The sequence below is a fragment of the Brassica rapa genome, chromosome A08 (genome assembly GCF_000309985.2).
Source record: "Brassica rapa cultivar Chiifu-401-42 chromosome A08, CAAS_Brap_v3.01, whole genome shotgun sequence".
NCBI classification, from domain to species: Eukaryota; Viridiplantae; Streptophyta; class Magnoliopsida; order Brassicales; family Brassicaceae; genus Brassica; species Brassica rapa.
The window spans coordinates 8,725,553-8,748,058 of NC_024802.2; the positions used below are offsets into that span (position 1 = coordinate 8,725,553).

The window sequence follows — 22,506 nt, forward strand, 5'->3', positions numbered from 1 at the left end:
ACCTGATCTGCAATGTGCCTAAAAGACTATGTGCCCCTCAAATCATGTGCCACCAAATCCTTCCGCCAAAAGACGGATCTCGTTAATCACTGAATTATGAATTCATGATCACAAATACCACCAGATCACATGATCTCGTACGACCATGGACTAAAATCACCAACGGATCGACATATATATTCTTCTACTACTCGCGATTAGATATCAAGTACCGGGTTCTTATATGGTCCAGGCCAGAACAACCCGGAAAAACTTTGAAGCAGCAACATCCTAATCATACACCTTATGAGAAGGTATGACTCTAGTCGATCAAAGTGCAAATGTTATCTCCTAACTTCATCCGTGAAATCAAAAGATAAGGGGAAAACTGTTGGGGATAATTAATTCAGGGAGTCACCACTCATGCTTTCGAGTAGGATGCCACCCTTTGATTCCTGCCTAAACAAATTTTGGTTCCACACCCGGGTTCATTCACGCCTCTAAGTAAAATGGAAAACTTATACTAAAGGAAGATATTTCCATATTTCTGGATTTGAAAGGATGAAACCTAATTTCCGACTAACGACTATCTATAATAGAGGGACCCAAACACTAGATAAGGATTCTTCTATAGAGCTAGGCGGCTAGAACTAGGGTTTTTATCCAATATGTTGTAGTTCCAACTATAAAGATAAACAAAACAATACTTTTGATCTTGATTCCTACTTATTATTTACTTACTTCTCGTTTTCATAGTATTACAAAGAGCTTGAACGAATTTACCCAAAATTTAGGGTTTAAAATCATGTTTATGGTTTCAAATAGCACACAAAATTCATGACAAAACCGTAGCTATTTATAGCAGACACAAAAAAAAAATGACTTAATCATGGCAAAAGTATATTTTATGGATTGGCCAAGAAAATCTTTTGTGATTGAAATGTGGCCAAAAAAATAATTTTGCCGATTAGCTATGATTTTAACCACATTTTACTTTGCGACATTTTTTCCATGAAGTATAGATGGCAAAACCGTGACAAGTTTAAGCCTCGTTTAATTTTATAATTTGTTTGTTACGATTTATATTAAATAGCCATGTTTTCTATTTCGTGGCCTTTTTGTAGTAACTTATATTTTTTTGTCACAAAATTTTTAGTTTTGAGACCGATCAAAATTCATTGTTTGAATAGTAACTGGGGGAGAGATAATGGCTTTGAACAATAAATTCATTTTGAACAGGCCTGGCTCAATGGTGTCATGAGTCCTAGTGTAAAAAAATTTAATTAAAATTTAATTTTTAAACTACTATTTTTCTTTAAAAAATCTGATAGATATATGTATTTTTTCAGAATACCTAAAGTATGTTTAAAAATAAATCTATGGAAATAAAAAATACTTTCATATAAAAAAATTTTGGACCCCTTTTCTTATTTTTAATATAAAAATACAAGTATTTTTTAAAAAAAATCGGATCCTTATCTATTAAGAAACATGGGACAACGGATTAGGCCTGGGGCGGTCTCACCGCTCGTCCCCCTATCTAAGCCGGCCCTGATTTTGAATTGCGACTGATGACCAAATTAAAAACATAGAGAATGGCTCAAAACAATAAACTCATTTTGGTGACCAAAAGACTCAACTCAATATAGATCGAAAAGTGAAACTAAAGACACACTTATAAAAAAATATTTCGTAGGATTGTTAAGGTTATAAAAATATAAGTATTAGAAAAGTAAATTTCTCAAAACAAGTATCAAACTAAAAATTAATAGAAGTGAGAATGTAGAATGGGAAGTCTGAAAAAAACATTGCGGCTTTTAATACATTTTCTAGGATTATTACAATTATAAGTGAAAATATAAAAAAAAAAATTAATTTCGAAATATATTTATAAAAATTATTTAAAATAATTATAAATTGAAAAATTATGATGAAAATGCATTACATAGTTTTTTTTTATTAATAGTTTATGAGAATTGTATAGATACGCATAATTATCTCTTGAAGTCTTCACAAATGCTCATAAAGGATCAAATCATGAATGATAAACTAGTTATTAATTGTTCTTAGAAGGAGTGCACTTTGGAGTGGTGGTGAGTTTGATAAGTTTGGTCTTGAGGACAGGATTTTGCTCGAAAAAGTTGACCGGCCGGAGTTCAAAGCCACTAGACAACGTAGGCGTTGTCGGAAAATCTTCTTGACATGGAACATGGTGGAATCCGACGGTGTACCACATCACTATATCTTTATTCTCTCTTTTTCTATTCCTGTAATTAACATTGAGTTACACAAATTTAGTCCCACAAAGATAAATTGTCATTAATTTGTTTCTTAAGTACACAATAATATCTAAAACTTTACGTAAAACTGTTATATGCATACAAATGTGTTGGTTTCATAAATTTTAAACCTAATATTTATATTTCTATAATTATTAGTGAACTTTATGTTTGTTATTTTTTTTATCAGTCCCTTAAATTTTAAAAGGAAAATTATTAAATATGACCCATAACTTGATTTTAAACACAAAGGTATATCCCAACTTAAATTAAATGCAAAACTAATCTAAAAAGCAAGTGAAATTATAAATAGTTTTTTATGACCAAACAAAAAAACAGAATGTACTTTGAGCGTTTTGGTAGGTCGCCATGTCTGATTGTTTTCATTAGTTAATCTTTAGTTGCATAAAGCTCTTACTTTTTTCTCAAACTAAAACTCTCTAACCTCTTTCTAATCTATTTGAACTTGGAAACACCAAAATTTATATCAATTTTCTTTTTTGTCTCATGTCTCTCTAACTTTTCTCTAATCTCTTTGAACATTTTTGGATATGTAGATTTATCAGATTTGAGTCAGATTTTGGAAGTCTTCTAAAATATAATGTCCTAGAAGACTAGAAAGTCTTCTGACAGAGTCTTCTAAAACATAATTCTCAAAAAGACTTTATGGAAGTCTTCTGACGGAGTCTTCTCCCATGTCAAATAGAGTCCAATCTTATTTTTGTGGAGAAATAATCTTTAACTCAATGTGTGATAGTTTTATTTATGGAATGTTTTGTGATTTATGTGTGACTCTTTTAGTTGTGAATTCTTTTATAAATTTGAAGAGATATTAATGAAATTTTTAGTAAATATGTTCATGGTTACAATATTATCTTGCCAAAAATACTTGAATTTATTGAAGTTATTGATACAACTTCAATAGCAAAACAAAATAACATCAAAATTTAATCAAATTGCAAAAAACTAAGGGAGAAGACTTCTAAGAAAACTTAGTCAAATTCAAAAAATATCAAACATTACATAAGTTCAAACATAAAGCTCTTTCACTAGAAGTCTTTTGGGAAGTCTTCGAAAGTCTTCCAGAAAGTCTTCGGAAGTCTTCCAAGAAATATTCTCGGAGGACTTAATATTAAAAAGGAAAATAAAATATAAGCGGGAAATTTAAGCGGAAAATTAAAATTTAGGTGGGAAGCTTAAATTTTAAGTGAATATTGAAATTTTAACTCATGAAAATTAAAAAAGTATATCTTATGTGATCTAAGAAGACATATTAAACCATAACACTTTTGAAAGTTCAAAAAATATCTAAAAGTTACTTAAAAAGTTTACAAAAACTAACACTTTTGGAAGTCTTCTCGAATTAGCTAGAAATATTAATAAACATGAATGTTGCTACTTCATAATTAAAATAAATTAAATTATGAATTTCATTCAGGAGCCCCAATATCAATTAATATACATGAATTAACAAGAAAATGTTAAAAGCTTCTATGGTTTCAGAGAAATGAAAGTTTATTAAACATTAACATAGAAGACTTCCACAAAAGTAGTTCGCTAGAATACTTCGAGGAAGTCTTCTATTTAGGTATTTTTGCAATTAAAAATGTACAAAGGAAGACTTTCATAGAATTCTACTCTACAGCAGACTTTTTTGGAAGTCTTCCTTTGTAAATATCGGTTTACTTTTATTTTTGAAAATATCTCGAAAATACCAGATAAGACTTACCGGTAAGTCTTCTAGGATAAACAATTAAACATGTTAGTTTTGCAATTGACTGAATTGTGTGAGAAATTTGAATTTTTCTAGAGGACTTACATGGAAGTCTTTCACGAGAGAAATAAAACTTAAATATTACATTTAACTAGACGACTTTTATGTAAGTCGTCTCAGGTTACTTTTGCAATTGAAAAATAAATCTTAAATATAATTTTAATTAGACGACTTCCATGTGAGTCTTCCGGCATAAGACTTACACGGAAGTCTTCTGTGATAACCAATGTTTGACCAGAATCTCGGAATAATATTCTCTAAGACTTCCGTGTAAGTCGTCTTCTGGAAGACTTACATGGAAGTCGTCTAATTAAAATTAAATATGTAAGTTTTATTTTTCAATTATAAAAGTAACCCGCGACGACTTTTACCGACAGTGAGAAGACTTCCACCGAGAGTCCGGAAGACTTCCGTGCAAGTCATCTAGTAAAAGTCAAACTTTTGACACAATCCGGTCAATTGAAAAACTAACTTGTTTATCCTAGACGACTTACCAAGAAGTCTTCTCTGGTATTTTTGAGATTTTTTTTTGTTAACAAAGAAAAGTTGGAAGATTTTCAAAGAAGTCGTCTCTAAAAACACACATAAAGTCAATTGCAAAACTAACATCTGCATTAACCAGAAGACTTATAACTTCCGTATAAGTCTTCTACGACCAGAAGACTTACACGGAAGTCTTTTGATGAAAAATTTGGAAAAAAAAAATTTCATACTTTCAACCAGTGATATAACTTGATTAGCTTCTCCTATCACACAGAACTTCACCACGAAACAGACCCACTTATTAATGACCAAGAATCATGAGTTTGAACTTTACAAAGTTTAGAATCAAAATCTTGGGGTTTTTTATGAATATGGAGAGAAAGTGAAAGAGATGTAGTTTGTGTGCATAAATAATGAGATATATATGAAGAGTAAAAATCAAAATTTTGGTGCATTAAGAGCTTCAAATTGGTTGTTCATGGTGGATTGGTGTATTGATGGCAATGATAATATTGTAAATACTTGATGAAGATGAAGATGATAGAGTAAAACACTCATTTTGAAAACAAAAGATAAGAAAAAAAAGATAATTTTATTTTTGTGAATAATCCAGATTTCTGGAGTGAATAGGGAAAATGAAAGTTCCAAAAAATATATTGGTTAGTTTTGTGTTTGACTTTTTATTTTGAGTCATATTTGAAAAACCTAAATTTTAATCTAAATTAGCATAATTTTTATGTCAAGGGCATTTGAGGAGATGAAAAAATATTATTTTTGTAAAAATGATTACCAGCTAGCTAGCTAATGTGTTAGTTTTGCGCATTCTTAATGCATGCAATCATGCAAAAGAGTCACATTATAATAGATCAATTAAATAGTGATGTATGTAAGTTACCTTTGGGACCATACAGCCAACGTGTCGTCGCCTTGGCTACGATCGGCGTACAAACCGCTAGCCCAAACCTCCGACTTGTTATAGGGGGTGATCCATACGTTGTAGTTGGTAAATGCTGCCCGAATCTGAGGGTAATCATCTTGGGTTAGAAGGGGGCCTGAAACCGTCCCAGGAAGTAAACGGTATCCAACCTCATTGCCATGCTTCGTTCTCCGGTTAGGGTTAACCACCATCAGCTCCTCCGCTCTTAGTCCAAGTTTCACCCGAGCCTCTGCCTCGGTCTTTGCAACTTTTCGATTCGTTGTCCAATAGCTTTTTCTCGGTGTGCCGACAGATTTTTGAGTCCTCTTGGTCACAAGTTTGGTACGGACAAATGAATTGTCCTTACCATCGACGTCAAGATCAAGACGGAATGTCACGAAATGGTCGTGGTTGACTGCGACGGTATTATCTGCGACAATGGTCCCATAGATATCGTCTTCTTTGATCTCTGATGTGTGAACATATTCCACAGGTTTATCTTCTAGAACACCGGTTAAACCGACCTAGGTAGGCACAAGTGACAATGTTAAGGACAAGAAAATCAAATGATTGTACATGGTTAAAAGTAATATTTGATTATTTTCTATTAATAACTATATGGAACTAACTTCAGTTTTACGTTTGATTTACGGGAAATGTCATTGAATTAAATTATTATTAGATATTTTAAATAATATGTTTTAGGTTTAGATATTTCATATTTATCATAAAATTCTTATAAATATTTGACTCATATTATTTGAATAACTAATTAAATTAGAAATAATTATTAAAATATTATCTAAATATTAATTAAATTTTAGTTTAAATAAAGAATCTATAATATTTTTAGGAAATTACATTAATTTAAATAAAAATAAATTAACTAAGCTGTATTGTTATAGCAGGTTGAAACTAGTTAACTACATAAGAGCACCATTAACCCTAGCATCCCAAATGGGGTGCTTAAATTTTTTTTTTTCTAAATTTTTTTATCTGATTTAAAAAAAAATTAAAAACGAACCAATCGCGGACCGCCACGTGTCAATGGAGCCCGCAAAACAGTGCAAGCAATGAAAGAACAAGGCGCTTAATTTGGAGTCTGAAGCTGCGATGCTTATTGTTTTTGTGGGACCACAGCTGATAAGCACCCCCTAAACAACTGGAATAAATGTGCTCTAATACATTTATAAGAAAATAAAAGAATCAACATATCCTAAATGTTTACATCAATAAATACTATATTAAAAAATAATTAAATATGAGAAAAAATCATAAATTTTGTTAAGAGAATAATTCTGCGTTTTTAAAGAACATCTCTGAATCTACTTCTTTTTTGAGTTGGAATCTCAATTGATTTATCACATACATTCTGTGTTTACCTATAAATTAATATTTCATATTTAAATAATTGTAAATCATTTGTAAATGTTTGGCGATATATACATGGAAATGTATCGGGTTCGTTTTTATAACGTAAACATAATCTGTTAATGTATGAAAGCATTTGTAACCAAAATGGAAATGATAAACAGTTAAGCATTTGAAAGCATTTGTAACCAAAATTAAAATTTTCCATCTTAATTTATTGATTTGATAACTTGTTTTTTTTAGTTTACCAAAAAAAAGTTATCAAATCAATAAATTAAAATGGAAAATTTTCAAAAGTTTTACCCCCACTTTGATAGAACCACTAGGTTTGAACTCGTAGTCGACTATGTAGTCGTAGTTGCCCACAGTTGTAACCATCCGGACTACAAGACTTACATCAGGTCTCACCTCAGTGATCTGCAACAACATTTTATGTTAATATAACTATTTTATAATATTATACATCACTAAAGAATTGTACAATTTACGTAGATAGATTTCATAATACGATGTTATAATTTATTACTTTTAACCACGGAATCTCAGCTTCGGTATGTCGCCACATAATGTTTCCCGCATATTTTTCAAAAATGCACATAACATTGGATACTTTTGTAGGAGTTCCATCTTGGCTTGCAAAAATACCGTCCATGAAAGCAGCATTCGTGGGACAATCAGTATACGGCTCAAGAGACACCGCAGATTGACCACAACCGAAGTCACCACAATCAAGGTAAGTGATAGAGTACCAATCATCACTAACTGGGTCCATGTAGGGTACGAACATCTCCGACAAATGGTCTTTATATAGGACTTGCCGATACTTATTTACGTCCATGTCAAAAATAGACGCAAGAGAGATGACGAGACCGGCTCGAACGTCGAAAGACATGTGAAACTCCCAAATCGCCCATCTATTCACCACCGTTTGAGATCATATCAATTAATTATTAAGTATGTCTATTTTTTTATCCCACAATTTAGGTGTTATTTTGTTTTTAGTTAATTTTAAATTGAACCTTTCCACACATTATAGGTTTCTATAATTGCATATGGACCAATAATTGTTTATAACATCAGTAATGCAAATACGATAAGGAAAAAAAATAATATTCTATAAATATGTGACCTCTCTCTCTCTCTCTCTATATATATATATATATATATATATATATATATATATATATATAATTTTTCTGCAAATTATCCTTTTTAGTGACTACATATATTTTAAAATACCAGGAAATTAAAATATAAATTATAAAACATTTCCCACAAAACCATATAGTTTTTGAATAAATGAATATTATAATTAAAATGTCATGAAATTGTTTTTCCATAATATGAAAAAATTACGAAAAAGCTGAATTCAAGACACTTAGCTAACAAATTAAAAGAAAAGTTCACAAATTAATAAAACCATAATAAATAATAGATTTATCATATTTCGACAGTTATTATCTTTATATATACACTAGAGAATTTTTCCGGGCTACACCCGGGTTTTTCGTATATATTAAATAAATTTTGATATACTTTTTGTTTGAGTATTTAAATGTAATATAATAAATTTTAATTTGCATTTGCCCAAAATTCCAGACTGAGAGTATTTTATGAAATTGAACCACTTATCTAATTTTGATGGGAGCTGTTGAAGGCTACAAAACATGAAATGGACTGTTGGGAGAGGAAGGCGGTTTTATTTCCTCTGTCTCATTTTTTTTTCCAAAAATGTCTTAGTTTTCTTTTTCAAAAAAAAAATGTCTTAGTTTTATAACTTAGAAATCGTTTAGTTCACTAATAAACTAATATGAATAATGTTTAATTTTTGATGTGTATTAGTTGAATTAGTTATTAAGTAACTGAAATGGGTTTTTGTTACACTGAATTGATAAAATTTATTTAAAATTCTTCTTACTTTATTTTCTTTTATTATTTTAGAAAATAATAATATAGATATTTGGAACTGACCTCAACCATCAAAATTGACTGGTCGTAGCTTGTGCGGACCTTCGATGATAGTCTATAGAATATGTTCTGGCTAATTAGGCAATAAGTAGAGATTCTAGACGTAATGAATATGATGAAACCCAAGCCGTAAACTGAAGAAAAGTAGTGATTCTCTCTCTCTCTCTCTCTCTCTCTCTCTCTCTCTCTCTCTCTCTCTCTCTCTCTCTCTCTCTCTCTCTCTCTCTCTCTCTCTCTCTCTCTCTCTCTCTCTCTCTCTCTCTCTCTCTCTCTCTCTCTCTCTCTCTCTCTCTCTCTCTCTCTCTCTCTCTCTCTCTCTCTCTCTCTCTCTCTCTCTCTCTCTCTCTCTCTCTCTCTCTCTCTCTCTCTCTCTCTCTCTCTCTCTCTCTCTCTCTCTCTCTCTCTCTCTCTCTCTCTCTCTCTCTCTCTCTCTCTCTCTCTCTCTCTCTCTCTCTCTCTCTCTCTCTCTCTCTCTCTTCTCTCTCTCTCTCTCATACGCAAACTCCTTTGTTTTGCTTTACATATCAATAGGACAAAAAAATTACATAACAATATATACATTTCATCCTAAAAGATTCCAGTAGACCATTTCACATCTCCTGCAAAGTGCGAACACAGTAAACATCAGCTCGTATGTTAGGCTACTTTATGTGAAATGGTTAGATGGATTGTATTGACAGAACAGAGGCAAATGCAGTTAACTTACTTGAGCCCAGGAAGAAGGTTAATGAAACATGAAAACTGAATAAGTATACAAAGACAACTGCAGTGAGAAGCAGTGGCACTAATGTTGAATAAACCTACGTACATATTGATAAACGTTAAACCTTATATACAAAAGTGACTACTACTTAAGGGAATCTGCTGGCGAACTGAATATGCATTTGCCAGTTTCTTACCTTTACAATATTCTCTGCATATTGCATCACCATCGACACAACAATACCACTGCGAAACAAACATGGGAATAATGGTTTATGTGTTAACTACACATAGATTTTCTTAAAGAAGAAAAAAACATTTTTATATGAAAATGTCATGGTTTTATATGAAAACATTTTTAGGACATTCAGACAAAAACTAAATCAAATGCTGCTTACCACCAATACTCTTGGCTGCATCTTTAAGACTCCCAGCGAAGTACTGTCTAAGAACATCCAAAGTGATGGTTTTATCTGCCTTTGTACGCTTCTTCTCAGCCATACTATTAAAACCACCACTGGTGAAAAGTGTTGCTCTCATTGATATTAGTATCTTTAGTGTAGTGATAACCTCTTTTCAAACCAAAACCATCATTTGGCAGCTTGTCTCCTCCATCAAACACAAATCCAAGATTCTGAGGATTACTATGATGTAGCTCTGATGTGTTCTCTATCTTAGGCGTCACTACCTCCTCCCTTTCCACCACTTCACTCTCTTCTTCGAGCTCCTTATCCGTAACAGTCCTCAAGCTCCTAGGCACATGAGCCATAATGGTCAAAAGAGCGTTCAACATTTTCCTCTGCTCCTCCATATTATCACAGTCCTTAGGCAAAAAAAACTCCAAGACGAAATCAGCATCCCCAGTGTGGATGCATCTCAGGCGTATCGCAACGGCGCCGTGCAGACCGAACATATTAGTCTGGTGAGAGTGAGGGTACTCTGACTTCTTGTAGTTAGAGACATCAGGTGAGAAGCAAGGACCATTGGTCAAGAAGGCTTGTCCTCCAACGCCTTAGCCTTTCAGGAGGTGGTGCTCAGAGCAAGCTTCTTGGAACTCATGGACCGTTGGATCGCCGAGGTAGCAAGCGTCGTCTACATTTCTCTTCTGAATCATCAGAAGAAAATCTGTGTATTTGAAAGCTTTCCATTCTCTCCTACTCAATTACTACGCAAGTTGACAGAAAAAAAGCATTGCTATGCATCAACATATTTAAAACATCTGAGTATTTTCTTTCTTCTATATTCACCCAAACTTCAATCACCTTTGTTTCTACTCCCTTGTTGTTCCAGCTGGAGTTATCTCTCCTTTTGTGACCTCAAAACTTCTCATCTGTCATAGGAGAACAAATGTATTCATTAACAAATGATGAATCTAAGAAATACGTCAGTGGCTAACCATGATATAACAGTCAACACAAATGCATGCAACTACTAATCCAAGGAACGGGTCTGCGATAGACACCACAAAATTTGCAACAGAGAATGCTATTACTCCTCTCTAGAGTCATAATTCAAAATGTATGACATGAATTTAAATTTATCTCTCACTGCAAGTGTACTCACCTGAGTCTTTGTAAATCCCTCCAGCAAACTTCTACCATATTGCTACACCCTCACACACTTTTTTCTAAAACACCATTAGCTGATGTAGATTTTATAGAAGAATCTTTCATTATTATGGAAGAAGAAACTAACCTCAGATGGGGAAATACAACCTCAAAAATTGAGAACTTCATGCTTTCCAGATGTGAAAGTAGGAATATATATATTTTCAGCAACCTTTAAGCAAGTGAAAATATTGGCAATAGATCGTGAGAATAAATAACATATATACCTTAGCAACATTACTTGCTCAACTAACAACAGGATATAAAACAACAAACTTGATTAAGGCAAACCTGTGACAGTTTTATTATGTACTTTTCAGAATCTCCACAGTATGCAGATAAACCTACAGACGTAATTTAGAGTTATAAATCTCACAAATATAAATATATATAGATTTATAGATCTCCTTTAGAAGAATAACCTATAAAATCTATTGAGGTTCCATCTTCTAGTGATATGAGCAACAAAAGCTCCCAAATCCAAGAATAACTGCATCCTCTCTATGTGTCGCTTTAGAGCAGCCACATGAAGAGGTTTTATTCCTCTATCTGTTGCTCTGTTTATCACCCCGTGAAGAACACTGCACACAATTCAAAAACATCTTCAGCTAATCATGTCATCTGAAGCCATAAGATATTTCGAAAGTAATCAGTATGAGATATAAGTGTTACAAAGATAAGATAGATCAAGGAGAGGACAAAGACACATAGTGGGGGGGAGCGAGAGCGAATCAATGTAATTAATTACGAAACCTTTACGCAGATCGTTTCAGACGGTGAAAAGAATCCCAAACAGCATCGGGCGCCGTCGCAGGTAGAAGAGAGACGACCTTCTTAGTTGTTAAAAGAAAAAGACGACCTTCGTTTCTCTCGAACATACCAAGTCCAAAGCCCAACCCCATGCCAAACGATCAAGCCCATTACGTAATGACTTTCATTTCGAAAAAAGAAGCAATGACATGGTGAATTGGAGCTTTATGATAGGTTAATTTTTTAATCCTACGTGGATAGCTTTAGGACTCAGGATATGCAACTTTTAGTATAGTATAGATATAACTATCATATACAGTCGAAATGCTTGCATTTAATTTGACAATACATAGAATATTCAGCCCCAAGTTTTGCAAAACGCATAATATCATATGCTTTATACCACATGGTAGAAGAGATCGTAGAATTTTTTGTACGCTGCTGTAGTGGATACTACTAGAATGCGTTACAGTATTAGACATTTTTAGCTACGTTAGTCATTTTAAAAATATAAAGCACTTTAGATGTATATAAGTTTAAAATTCTAGTCTTAAATGTGTAGAACAAATTAAAGTGACAGCGTTAATATGAAATGTTAATATATTTATATTTTAGATTTATGAAGAGTGTTGCACAAATAGCAAAAAGAATTTATAGTTATTCTATTAACTAATACGTACTATAACATGAAATCATAATGTTTCAAAAAATTATATTTTATTTTGATCATTGTAAGTTTAATATGTATTAGGAGGGTCACAACCAATATTTTTTTATTATTCTTAAATATGATTTTTGGATGATATGATTATATGGTCAGTATTTATTGGGAATAACATGATTTGATGTTTTATTATGTTATGTTTTATTAATATATTATGAGATTGTCTATTCAATAATGTGTTGTTGTATGTATTGAATTTCAATAACTTTATCTTTTTGCATTTGTTGATTCTAAGATTAACAGCGTCAAAATTGTATTTTAGTTTTTCACATTTTTGAATATTACTCTTTTTAGTTTTTTTTGCACTTTCCCTCATATTTTGACCTTGAGCCGTCACCATTTATGTATTTTGTTTATCTCTCTGGTGTGTAGTGCTTCTTATCATTACTGGGAAAAGACTCACCTCCGTGTTTTTGTTTTCCTCACCTACTTTTTCTGTGAGATTATCTGATATTTTTTTTATAGATCAGACATATTAGTTCTATGTTGTGTGGTTGTTTCTTACGGCGTTGTATATTATTTCGGTCAATATTGGTCATTTTTTTCTTTCGATTTTGGCTAAGGTTAGAAACTACATCTCGTTGGGTTGGATCAAAGTTTAGTTGTCATTGATGTTGTTTTCCTGGTTTACCATCGACAGTCTCTGCTCGTTTTAATTTTCAAGATCTGCTTTTTGGTGATCTGACTTCTATGTTCTTTTTTATAGCTCAAGGATGGCTCCACAGTTCGTTGATTTCAGTTAGTCTCTTTTTTTTTCTTTGTTCTCTCATCTTGTTGCACCTTTCATCGCTGATCACGTCTCTAGTGGCTCTCCCTTTCGCCATATTTGCTACTCCAGGTTCGGATAGTGTTTTTCTTTGTGTATGCTTTGTGCGCTTGGAAGGTTGTTTATGGTCTCAAGCTTAAGCTTTAGTTTCTCGGTGGTTGGCTTCCATTCTCCCACACTTAGGTTTTTTATATTCTTCTCATGCATCTCTTGGTGTAGGTGTGCTTTTATAGACGACTTACATGGAAGTCGTCCATTTTTGTTTGTTAAAAAAAAAATTCGAGACAACTTCCATGTAAGTCGTCTAGAGAAAACGGGTTAGTTTTGCATTTGGCCGGATTGTGTCAGAAATTTGACTTTTCTTGGACGACTTACGTGTAAGTCGTCCAGTAAAAAAAATAAAAAATTAATATTTTGTTATACCTAGACGACTTACATGGAAGTCGTCTCAGGTTAGTTTTGCAATTGAAAAATTAAACAAAAAAAATATTTTTTTCTAGACGACTAACACGGAAATCGTTCGTCCGACGACTTACATTGAAGTCATCCATGATTTTATTCCGAGATTCTGGTCAAACCTTGCTTATCTTGGATGACTTATATGTAAGTCGTCGGACGGACGACTTCCGTGTAAGTCGTCTAGAAAAAAATAATTTTTTTTTGTTTTATTTTTCAATTGCAAAACTAACCTGAGACAACTTCCATGTAAGTCGTCTAGGTATAACAAAATATTGATTTTTTAATTTTTTACTGGACGACTTACACAAAAGTCGTCCAGGAAAAGTTAAATTTCTGACACAATCTGGTAAAATACAAAACTAACATGTTTTCTCTAGACGACTTACATGGAAGTCGTCTCGAATTTTTTTTTTAACAAACAAAGATGGATGACTTCCATGTAAGTCATCTAGGTAAAAAATCAATTGCAAAACTAACATAAATGGATGACTTCCTAGAAGTCTGCCAGACAACCTCCGTGGAAGTCGTCTGCGTCAATGTTTAATAAACTTTCATTTTCACTAAAACTATAAAGAATTTTTAACATTTTCTTGTTAATTCATGTCTATTAATCAATATTTTAGCTACTGAATGAAATTTATAACTTAATGTGTGATATTTATGAGGTTACCAACATTCATGTTTATTAAAGTTTCTAGCTGATCCGAGAAGACTTCCGTGGAAGTCTTCTACGCTAGTTTTTGAATAACTTTTATTCTTAAGAGTATTAAGTAACTTCAAGATATGTAAAACTCATATTTTCAAAATATATTTTTTCCCTTAGTTTTACTAAATTTGACTAAGTTTTTCAACACAAACTTATAAAAAATATGATATGCTTTGACTAGTTACTATTGTTTGTTCCCATCTCTTAAGTATTATTGTAATAGACACTAATGATAATTATTGTTATGAGTTGGAAGAAGGGTTAAAATGTTTCTTAAAATGTTGTATCAATATGAAGCTACCAACATTCTTGCTTATTAAAATGAGAAAAAAGGCCATTGGAGTTTATTAATGCATATGGAAGATCCAAAGATAAGAGAAAGGCTATTGAAGTCTATTATTTCATTGATTTGTGAATGTGTAAACACATTGTTAGCACATGTATTACATCTTGGGAAACATTATTACTGATTTTACAAAAAAATCACAACTCAAGAAAGAAGGAGACAAGAGAAACTTCACAAGATCTATAAAGAGGCAAGCGAAAGGCTCAAAGGCAGTCAAGAGGGATCTGCAGCTGAGCAAAGAGCAAGAAAAAGAGAAAAGAGAAATAGTTGGAGAGTGAGAAGCTACCAAAGACAAGAGAATAAACAAAATTTGAGTCTTTGTGTTCTTAAAGTGTTTTGGTATTGTACTCTCCTTCTAAAATCTCCTTTGTCATCCTGAAGGAAGTGAGAAATGACAAATTTTATGGTTTCAAAACCTAAGCTGCCAACCTTACTATTCCATATCATATATAATAAACAGTTCAGTAACTCGTAATAGTTAATATTATTATGTTCCTATTATACGTTTGGAGGAGTAGAGTGTAAATTGATACGATCCGAGAAAGAAAATGTAAATCTAGACAAATAATCGAATTATAACAAAATATAAGAGCATCATCAACACTGAGAAACTATATGAACTTCTCAATAAAAAATATATTAGTTTATATTTTAGTTATTTTCAACTATTAACTGAATGATGTGGAACTTAATTCAACAGGTATATGAGAAATGAACCTCTATTTAGTGTATTTTATATTTTTATTTATTATGAGATAATGAGTGAAAATATACAGATAAAGATGCTTCTAAGCATCTCAAACAGAAGAAAACCCATCATTTTTTGATCGGTTTAAGTTCATAGCCACTCCAAAGAAAGACAAAGTTTTTGCTTAAAGAGAAAAACGAAAGAAAGATCAGCATCAAGCACAACGGTTACTCGGACACAAAGCTGGACACGTTTGCTTTCATGGTGCACCTGGTGGATCTTTGTGTCCGATGCCTTGGCTAGGACCTGGACCCGTAGGTCTGAACGCAGTTTGTTCTATATTCTTGTATATGTTAATCTTGAACCATGCAAAGTCTTCTTTTGGGGGTGGCGGTGGTGACCACTCGAGAGGAATAGGCGGACTGAACACTTTAACTGATTTTCGTGCAGCCGCTATAGTTCTAAAATGCAAATGTAACACAAGAGAAAAAAACATAAACAAAGTTAAAGACGCAATAGAACTACGACGGTTCACCATAGTGTTATAACACTTAGAAGTTGCGAGACAAACACTATCTCTTAGAATCTGAATCTTATAACGTATATAATTTTCAAGGTAGATATTGGGTTTCTTCTTAATTATCATCAACACAAGCGAGAAGGATGCAATATATATACGAAGGCTGCATAGGTGGGATCCCACAAGTCCTATGTTTTGGGTTTTTTTTTCCTCTTTCTTTTTTCGACACCGTGTTTCGTTTAAAATTAGTTGTTGTTCGAATATGGCTTTGTTTGTCGTATTATAGTCAAATATTTGATGATACTTTTTTTTAATAAGAAAAAGAGCATGCTCCCCCACTAATACTTGCCAAAAATGACATCGTCTCGATATGACAACACTAAATATTTCTAATTTTAGGAAGTCATGAGTTATTATAACGATCTTTAATCGAATATGCTTTCTCCACTCAACCTGCCAGATGTTTTGGTTACGCTCGCTCTATCTATTGGCCACAATGTTAAAAAGGCTTGCATGTTAAAAATGTAAATTGGAAACAAGAAAGAGAAAGCAAGAAATGAAAAGAACGTCTCTAGGGGAAGAGAAAGCAAGAAATGTTTTTCATTTGCGTTGAAAAAATAATTCTACAGATGTCAACGCCAGATAATTTAACACATAAACTTTTAATTATGTAGTTACTTTATTTTAAAACTAGTATATTTCACCCGAGCAAAGCTCGGGTATTTAATTCATTGTTCTTTTTTTCTTATCTTTAATTGATAACAAAAACCTTTTTTTAGTTTAATTTAGTAAAAGTAAATTTGAATAATCGGAAGAAAATAAATTATGATAACATAATATTTAAGTATATTAAAAAATTGCATATTTTAGATAGTATACTTGGTTGACCAATATTATTGTAGATGTAAGCATACTTAAATAATTATTTATAATATTTTATTTTTGTTTTAAGAATTCACCTCAATCATATCTAGATATATTTATATATGTTAATCCTATGATATTTATTATATAAATTACTGTCCAAAATTAGTCATTTAAGAGTTTTACCAATTCGATATTTAATAATTGGTCAGCCATACAATGTTTACAACACTAACTATTGTTTAAAAAGAAACAAATTTAGTGGTCAAGGTTTTGTTCTATGCCTACTTTGAATAATTAAAAGGTTTTGCATCTGACCTATTGATCAAAACATGAACAGGAATGTGGGTTGAGAGTCTTCGTGTAAGTTATCTCCTTTCCCTTTAATTCTTCTTCAATCGTTGTCGACTTCAATTTAAATTATTTGTTTTAAGCTGAGAATCATTTTCTACATTGAAAACAGTAATGAGAAAAGTGATGATTCCTCTGAAAAAAAAAAGAAATAAAAAATAAAAACATAAGGAATGCAAACTGTACAACAAAACATAATTAATTGCTGGAATTAAGATACTTTATCACTTATTCATTTACTATACAGCCACCATCAGATTGAAAATTCGTCCAGAAAAGAAAAAGAAAGAGGATAGGATGTTATCAATATCAAAATAAAATTATGGGAGAGATGAAAGCATCAGTTACCTCATGGAAGAAATTAAACTGTTTGAAACCATTTAATAAACAAATTTGTTGAATAACTGATTTTAATGTAGGATGAGGAGGTGGAGATCGTGGCAAGGAATACAAAAATTTTGTTCTTTTTTTCGTTGGAAATATAGATGTCAAAAACTGCTTTGTTTCAATTTTTTTTTAACTTTTTTTGATAAAAGAAACTTAAAACATGTGGCAAAATAGGATTGGTTGTGTGACTTGTGATTTAGTATATAAGGGATACTAATATAATTATCTTGAGAGACGTTGGTAAAGAAACTTATTACAACTTATTACTAATGATGCTCTAAGTTAAATAAACTAATGATACAACAAAGGAACATTTAATAATAAATAATGAAAACACATCAAGTCACCATCACTTATGTACATTTTTCATTTAAGGAAACGCCAACCTCTCTTTAATAAAAAGGAAACACCAACCTTAAATGGCACATATTCTGAGGAATCCTCCCATAAAGATGAGAACAATCCCAACTCTTCACGAATACACATATCCGCACCACTCAAATATAAGAGATAGATATTATGACTTTGAATATTGCGAACCGCTCCGCCCCGCACCGCAGTTAACAGTAATAATTGTGAGAAAATTATTTAGGTTATACTAACAAAAAGATTATGTTCGGAGTTTACCAAAAAAAAAAGGAGATGATTATGTTCGATATGGTTCGCCGCAATCACTTCCGACGATATAACAAAAAAACGGTGGAGAATAAAGATTTTTTTTTTACCTCTCCACTCAGAAAGATTTAATTTTCAACTGCTGGTAACACAAAAGTTAACGACCACTCAACATGACGGCTCAATAAGCTCATGGAGTAAACTCTCCATCATTGGGGAGGGACGTGTGAGATCAGTGGCGGAGGCAGGAAATTTACTCAGGAGGGTCACAGTTAGACTACTCTTTAAAATTCAATTTTCATAAAGGTCAATATTCTGTTTTGGTAGGGGTCAACAAAATATATTTGGTAAATAATAACATTATTTATAAAATCCATGGGTGTCAATTGACCCCCCTCATTACCCTCTACCTCCGCCACTGTGTGAGATCATTGTTAAAGCGGAAAATAAAGATGTTATTAGAGATCAAATCTCCACATTAGAAATCGGAAGAAATTTTAAATAATATATACGATAATAGAGGTTTGGCAACCTCGACAAAGTTCTTCCAAACTTCATATTGACCTATTTAAACAACAAAAAGTAACACGTAGGGAGAAGTTTTTCTGAAAGCAATATATAAAGATAATTAATCTGATAAAAATGACAAAACAAAATGGATAGAAAAATATAGAAAAGTCAAGAAAAATAAATAATCTCGACTCTAAATTATATAAATAAGAAGGTTTCAAGTAAAAAGATAATATAAAACAGTCAGAGCATCAATAAAAGTACAAATGGTTTGATTCATTTTCAAAAGGTACGTAAATCATCTTTGTAAAGTTCATCTATAATCAATAAAACATATTTATATGTATTCATCGAGATTCGACTTCAATACACGAGATGCTCAATCCTACCATCAAATACATCTTCTGCCGAATTCAAATTTAACATATAAACTAGGTTTTGATCCGCAGATTTTTGATTTTTAATCCCTTATAAATTGTTTAATGATATTTTTAAATATATAGATTATTTGGATATATTTAGGATCTATACATCAGAACCGAACCTACTTAGATTCAGAAGGATCCAGTTCGAAACCTATCCAAAATTGTATAGTACTGAATGGAGTCTAATTTTGAAAGCCAAAAACTAATATCCAAAAAAATAACTTGTATTCAAACGGATACCCCAATACACATTCCTAACTGATTATATAAACAAAAAAGAATTGTTAATCGTTTTGAACTCTTGTCACAAATGGAGTAATTTTATTTAAACATGTCAAATTTTTATGGTTAACATTCAAAAGAAATGTTGTCCAATTATCATGTCAAAGTTAAAAAAAAATTACTTATTTTATTAACCTAGGCTTTTGAGGTTTAGTTACTTAAGAGCACACAGATAAAAATATATATAATATTTTACCATTCTAGTATATGCAAATTATGTATAAACTAAAAGTTGTTTGATTTATTAAATGATAAACCATAAAACTTATAATAAATAGTTCAAATCTCTCATTCTTATAGGGAGAAACAATATTAGACGAATGATTAAATCTCTCATTCTTTGAACAAACTCAAAAGGAGGTTATTGGAATCTTGTCATGATATTTCACAAAAAAAATTCATGAATAAAAATCAACACTAAATTATTTAATCTGAATGAAATAATATATGCTTCCGATATTAAAAATCACTCCGATTTGAAGAAGTGTGTTTCTGAGATTCTTAGAATGAAATAAGATATCAAAAACCACCTATATAAAAAATAAATTTGTATACATAAAAGTATATACATTAGATTAATCACATAAATTAAACTAATATCTTTTGTTAATTTACAGTCACGTTTTTTGTAAAAAAATCAAAACAATCATTTATTTACTTTTATATGATATAAATTAAAATTTATTGATAGTGACATAGATATATAGTATATTTTAATATAAATATTTATTATTGACACTTCCTACTCATATTATTTTTAACATTTGTATATTTACTGTAACAAAAATTTTAACCATTAATCACAAAAACATTTAATGTAAGATTTTTCAATACAAATTTCAAAATTAAAATATTAAGATCTCAATAATTTTTCATTGGAAATTTTAAAATTTATATATTTATATATGTGTATATAGTACATAATTTATTTCAAATGATATTAATATATATATATATATATATAATATGAATATCTATTAATAAAACTTCATTCTCATACGATTTATTAGGGTTGGGCATTTTATCCGATACTCGAACACGTATCTGAATCCGATCCGAAAATCCGAACCGAAGTAGCAAAATACCAAACAATTATTGAATTCGGAGAGATTGGATATCCAAACCCAAACGGATAATATCCGAACCTGAACAGATAATATCCAAACCCGAATGATATCCGAGGATAACCAAACATAAGTATACTTAACCTTATATATCTAGTTTATTCCTCTCATTTTATTCAAATTATTTATATTAATGATGTACATTGCTCAAAATCAGATAATATACATAAAATCATTTGCTACTCACTTAAAATACATATCAAGATTTTTTTTTCATTAACAAAAGTTGCATCTAAAATTACAAAACAACAACTAAATTAGTGGTTTTCTATTTTTAAAGTTTTATCTCCAAACCTATTAAAAGTTTAATCGTTTGAAAATTAGAAAACCAGTTAAGTTAAATATATATTTTAATACAAAAAATAATTTAAACAATGAATAATTTATTTTATTTTTCTTCAAAATTAAGATATCCAAACCTGGGCCAAAATATCCGAATCCAAACATAAAATACTCGAACCGGATCCAAAGTGTAGAAATACCCGAACATGTTCTATACCTTTATACTAAAATACCCAAAAATCCTAAATACCTGATACGAACCCGAACGTGTATCTAAACGCTCACTCCTACGATATATGATCATTTATATCTTGCTTGACAAAAAATGGTTAAACCATTGATCACAAAATTTTCAATGTGCAATTTTTTATCATTTTTAGTAATTTATAGTTGTTTTTAAAAATTCAAAATATAACATATAAGAAGAAATCTACATTTTTTTATTATATCCTTAATGTGATTTTTTTAATTTTTTTAATAATATAAAATTAAACAAAAAAGAGAGAGGGTACAAAATTGTTATCAAATATGTATTTTTCATAATCACTAATTATCATATATATGTAAACCATATTAGGTAATTTTGTAGCTTTTATTTAAAGAAATAAAAAAATATTCTTCGGTACACTAATAATTAATTTGATAGTTAGTTTAATAAAAACATATTATAAGTTTTTATGGACCAACTTATTTTTCTAAAAATTATAAGAATCATCTTTGTGATGATACGTGGCTATAAAAACGTGTTATAATGTTCCATGATTAATATATAGGGGATATTTTGTCAACTATCTATGTAGATAATGTTATATAAAGTTAGCTTGAGAGGATATTATTAATAATCAAACAATAACCACGAAAATATGTGTGAGCCGTACATACAATTAGGAAGGGACCCAAAGATCATTGTTGATATATGAATCGACATCAATCCATAACTACGAACAAGACATTCTTTCAAACTTTTGTAAAATCTCCTTTATATTTAGAAATAACTCACGATTATCCACCTGAATCACGTAATTTCGAATAATTTAATTCTGCAGTGATTTGATTTGATCCAACTCTAGGTCATGACCATTTCCTTTTTGTCTCCCACTAACTATTTCACCCTCCAAGTTCTAAAGCATTTATAGAATAACTCAAATTGAATACGTATACCGAGAAAATAAGCAAATAAGATTGTCTAATTTCTCTTGGTTCCACAACCACGTACTAGGTTGAAAGTTTCATTTTTAATGGTAAATCAGTTTGTCAACTCGAAGACAAAGGAATGGAATGTTGAATATCACTTTTTATAAGAGGATTACATCTTATATATTAAAACAGAAGTCACAACCTTGATTCATGTGTGATTTTTTTAAAAATAGACCTAATGGACCTATTCATAGAAATTCATATTACATTTTAGTTCAGATTAATAATAAATAGAAATTTTAAAATATTTTAATCATAATATCTTTTGATATCTTTTCATTTTAAATATAAATATATTTATTTTTAAATTCTAACAAATCTGTTTAAAAAGATTTTTACAAGATCTTCATTTTTGAAATTATATTAAATATCTTTGCTAATTTTGAAATTAGTTTAAAATATTATTATACATTAATATATTCAGTTATATA

At 30.9% G+C, this 22,506-nt stretch overlaps 1 protein-coding gene and 2 long non-coding RNA genes across 8 annotated transcripts; 1 reads left to right on the forward strand and 2 right to left on the reverse strand.

The window, feature by feature from the left end:
• Window positions 1-966: 966 nt before the first annotated feature.
• On the reverse strand, window positions 967-8,990 carry LOC103833844 (primary amine oxidase 2). Its single transcript, XM_018653551.2, has 4 exons — window positions 7,329-8,990; window positions 7,106-7,219; window positions 5,411-5,955; window positions 967-2,246 (listed from the first exon to the last, which is right to left on the reverse strand). Exons 1-4 carry the CDS (start codon window positions 7,692-7,694, stop codon window positions 2,036-2,038), a joined length of 1,236 nt encoding a protein of 411 aa, XP_018509067.2. The 5' UTR covers window positions 7,695-8,990; the 3' UTR covers window positions 967-2,035.
• Window positions 8,991-9,175: 185 nt separating this feature from the next.
• On the reverse strand, window positions 9,176-12,042 carry LOC103833802. 6 transcript variants are annotated; one of them, XR_626290.3, is made up of 10 exons: window positions 11,833-12,041; window positions 11,502-11,660; window positions 11,371-11,423; window positions 11,168-11,251; window positions 11,036-11,092; window positions 10,735-10,802; window positions 9,871-10,637; window positions 9,670-9,718; window positions 9,477-9,570; window positions 9,176-9,369 (listed from the first exon to the last, which is right to left on the reverse strand). It is a non-coding gene; the product is annotated as an uncharacterized LOC103833802 (long non-coding RNA). The 6 variants fall into 6 exon arrangements; XR_004450142.1 differs by having other exon boundaries at window positions 9,477-9,718; window positions 11,833-12,042; XR_004450145.1 differs by having other exon boundaries at window positions 9,233-9,570; window positions 11,833-12,040.
• A 2,737-nt stretch (window positions 12,043-14,779) lies between these two features.
• On the forward strand, window positions 14,780-22,071 carry LOC117127239. The gene is made up of 2 exons (XR_004450146.1): window positions 14,780-17,265; window positions 17,673-22,071. It is a non-coding gene; the product is annotated as an uncharacterized LOC117127239 (long non-coding RNA).
• The last annotated feature ends 435 nt before the right edge of the window (window positions 22,072-22,506 follow it).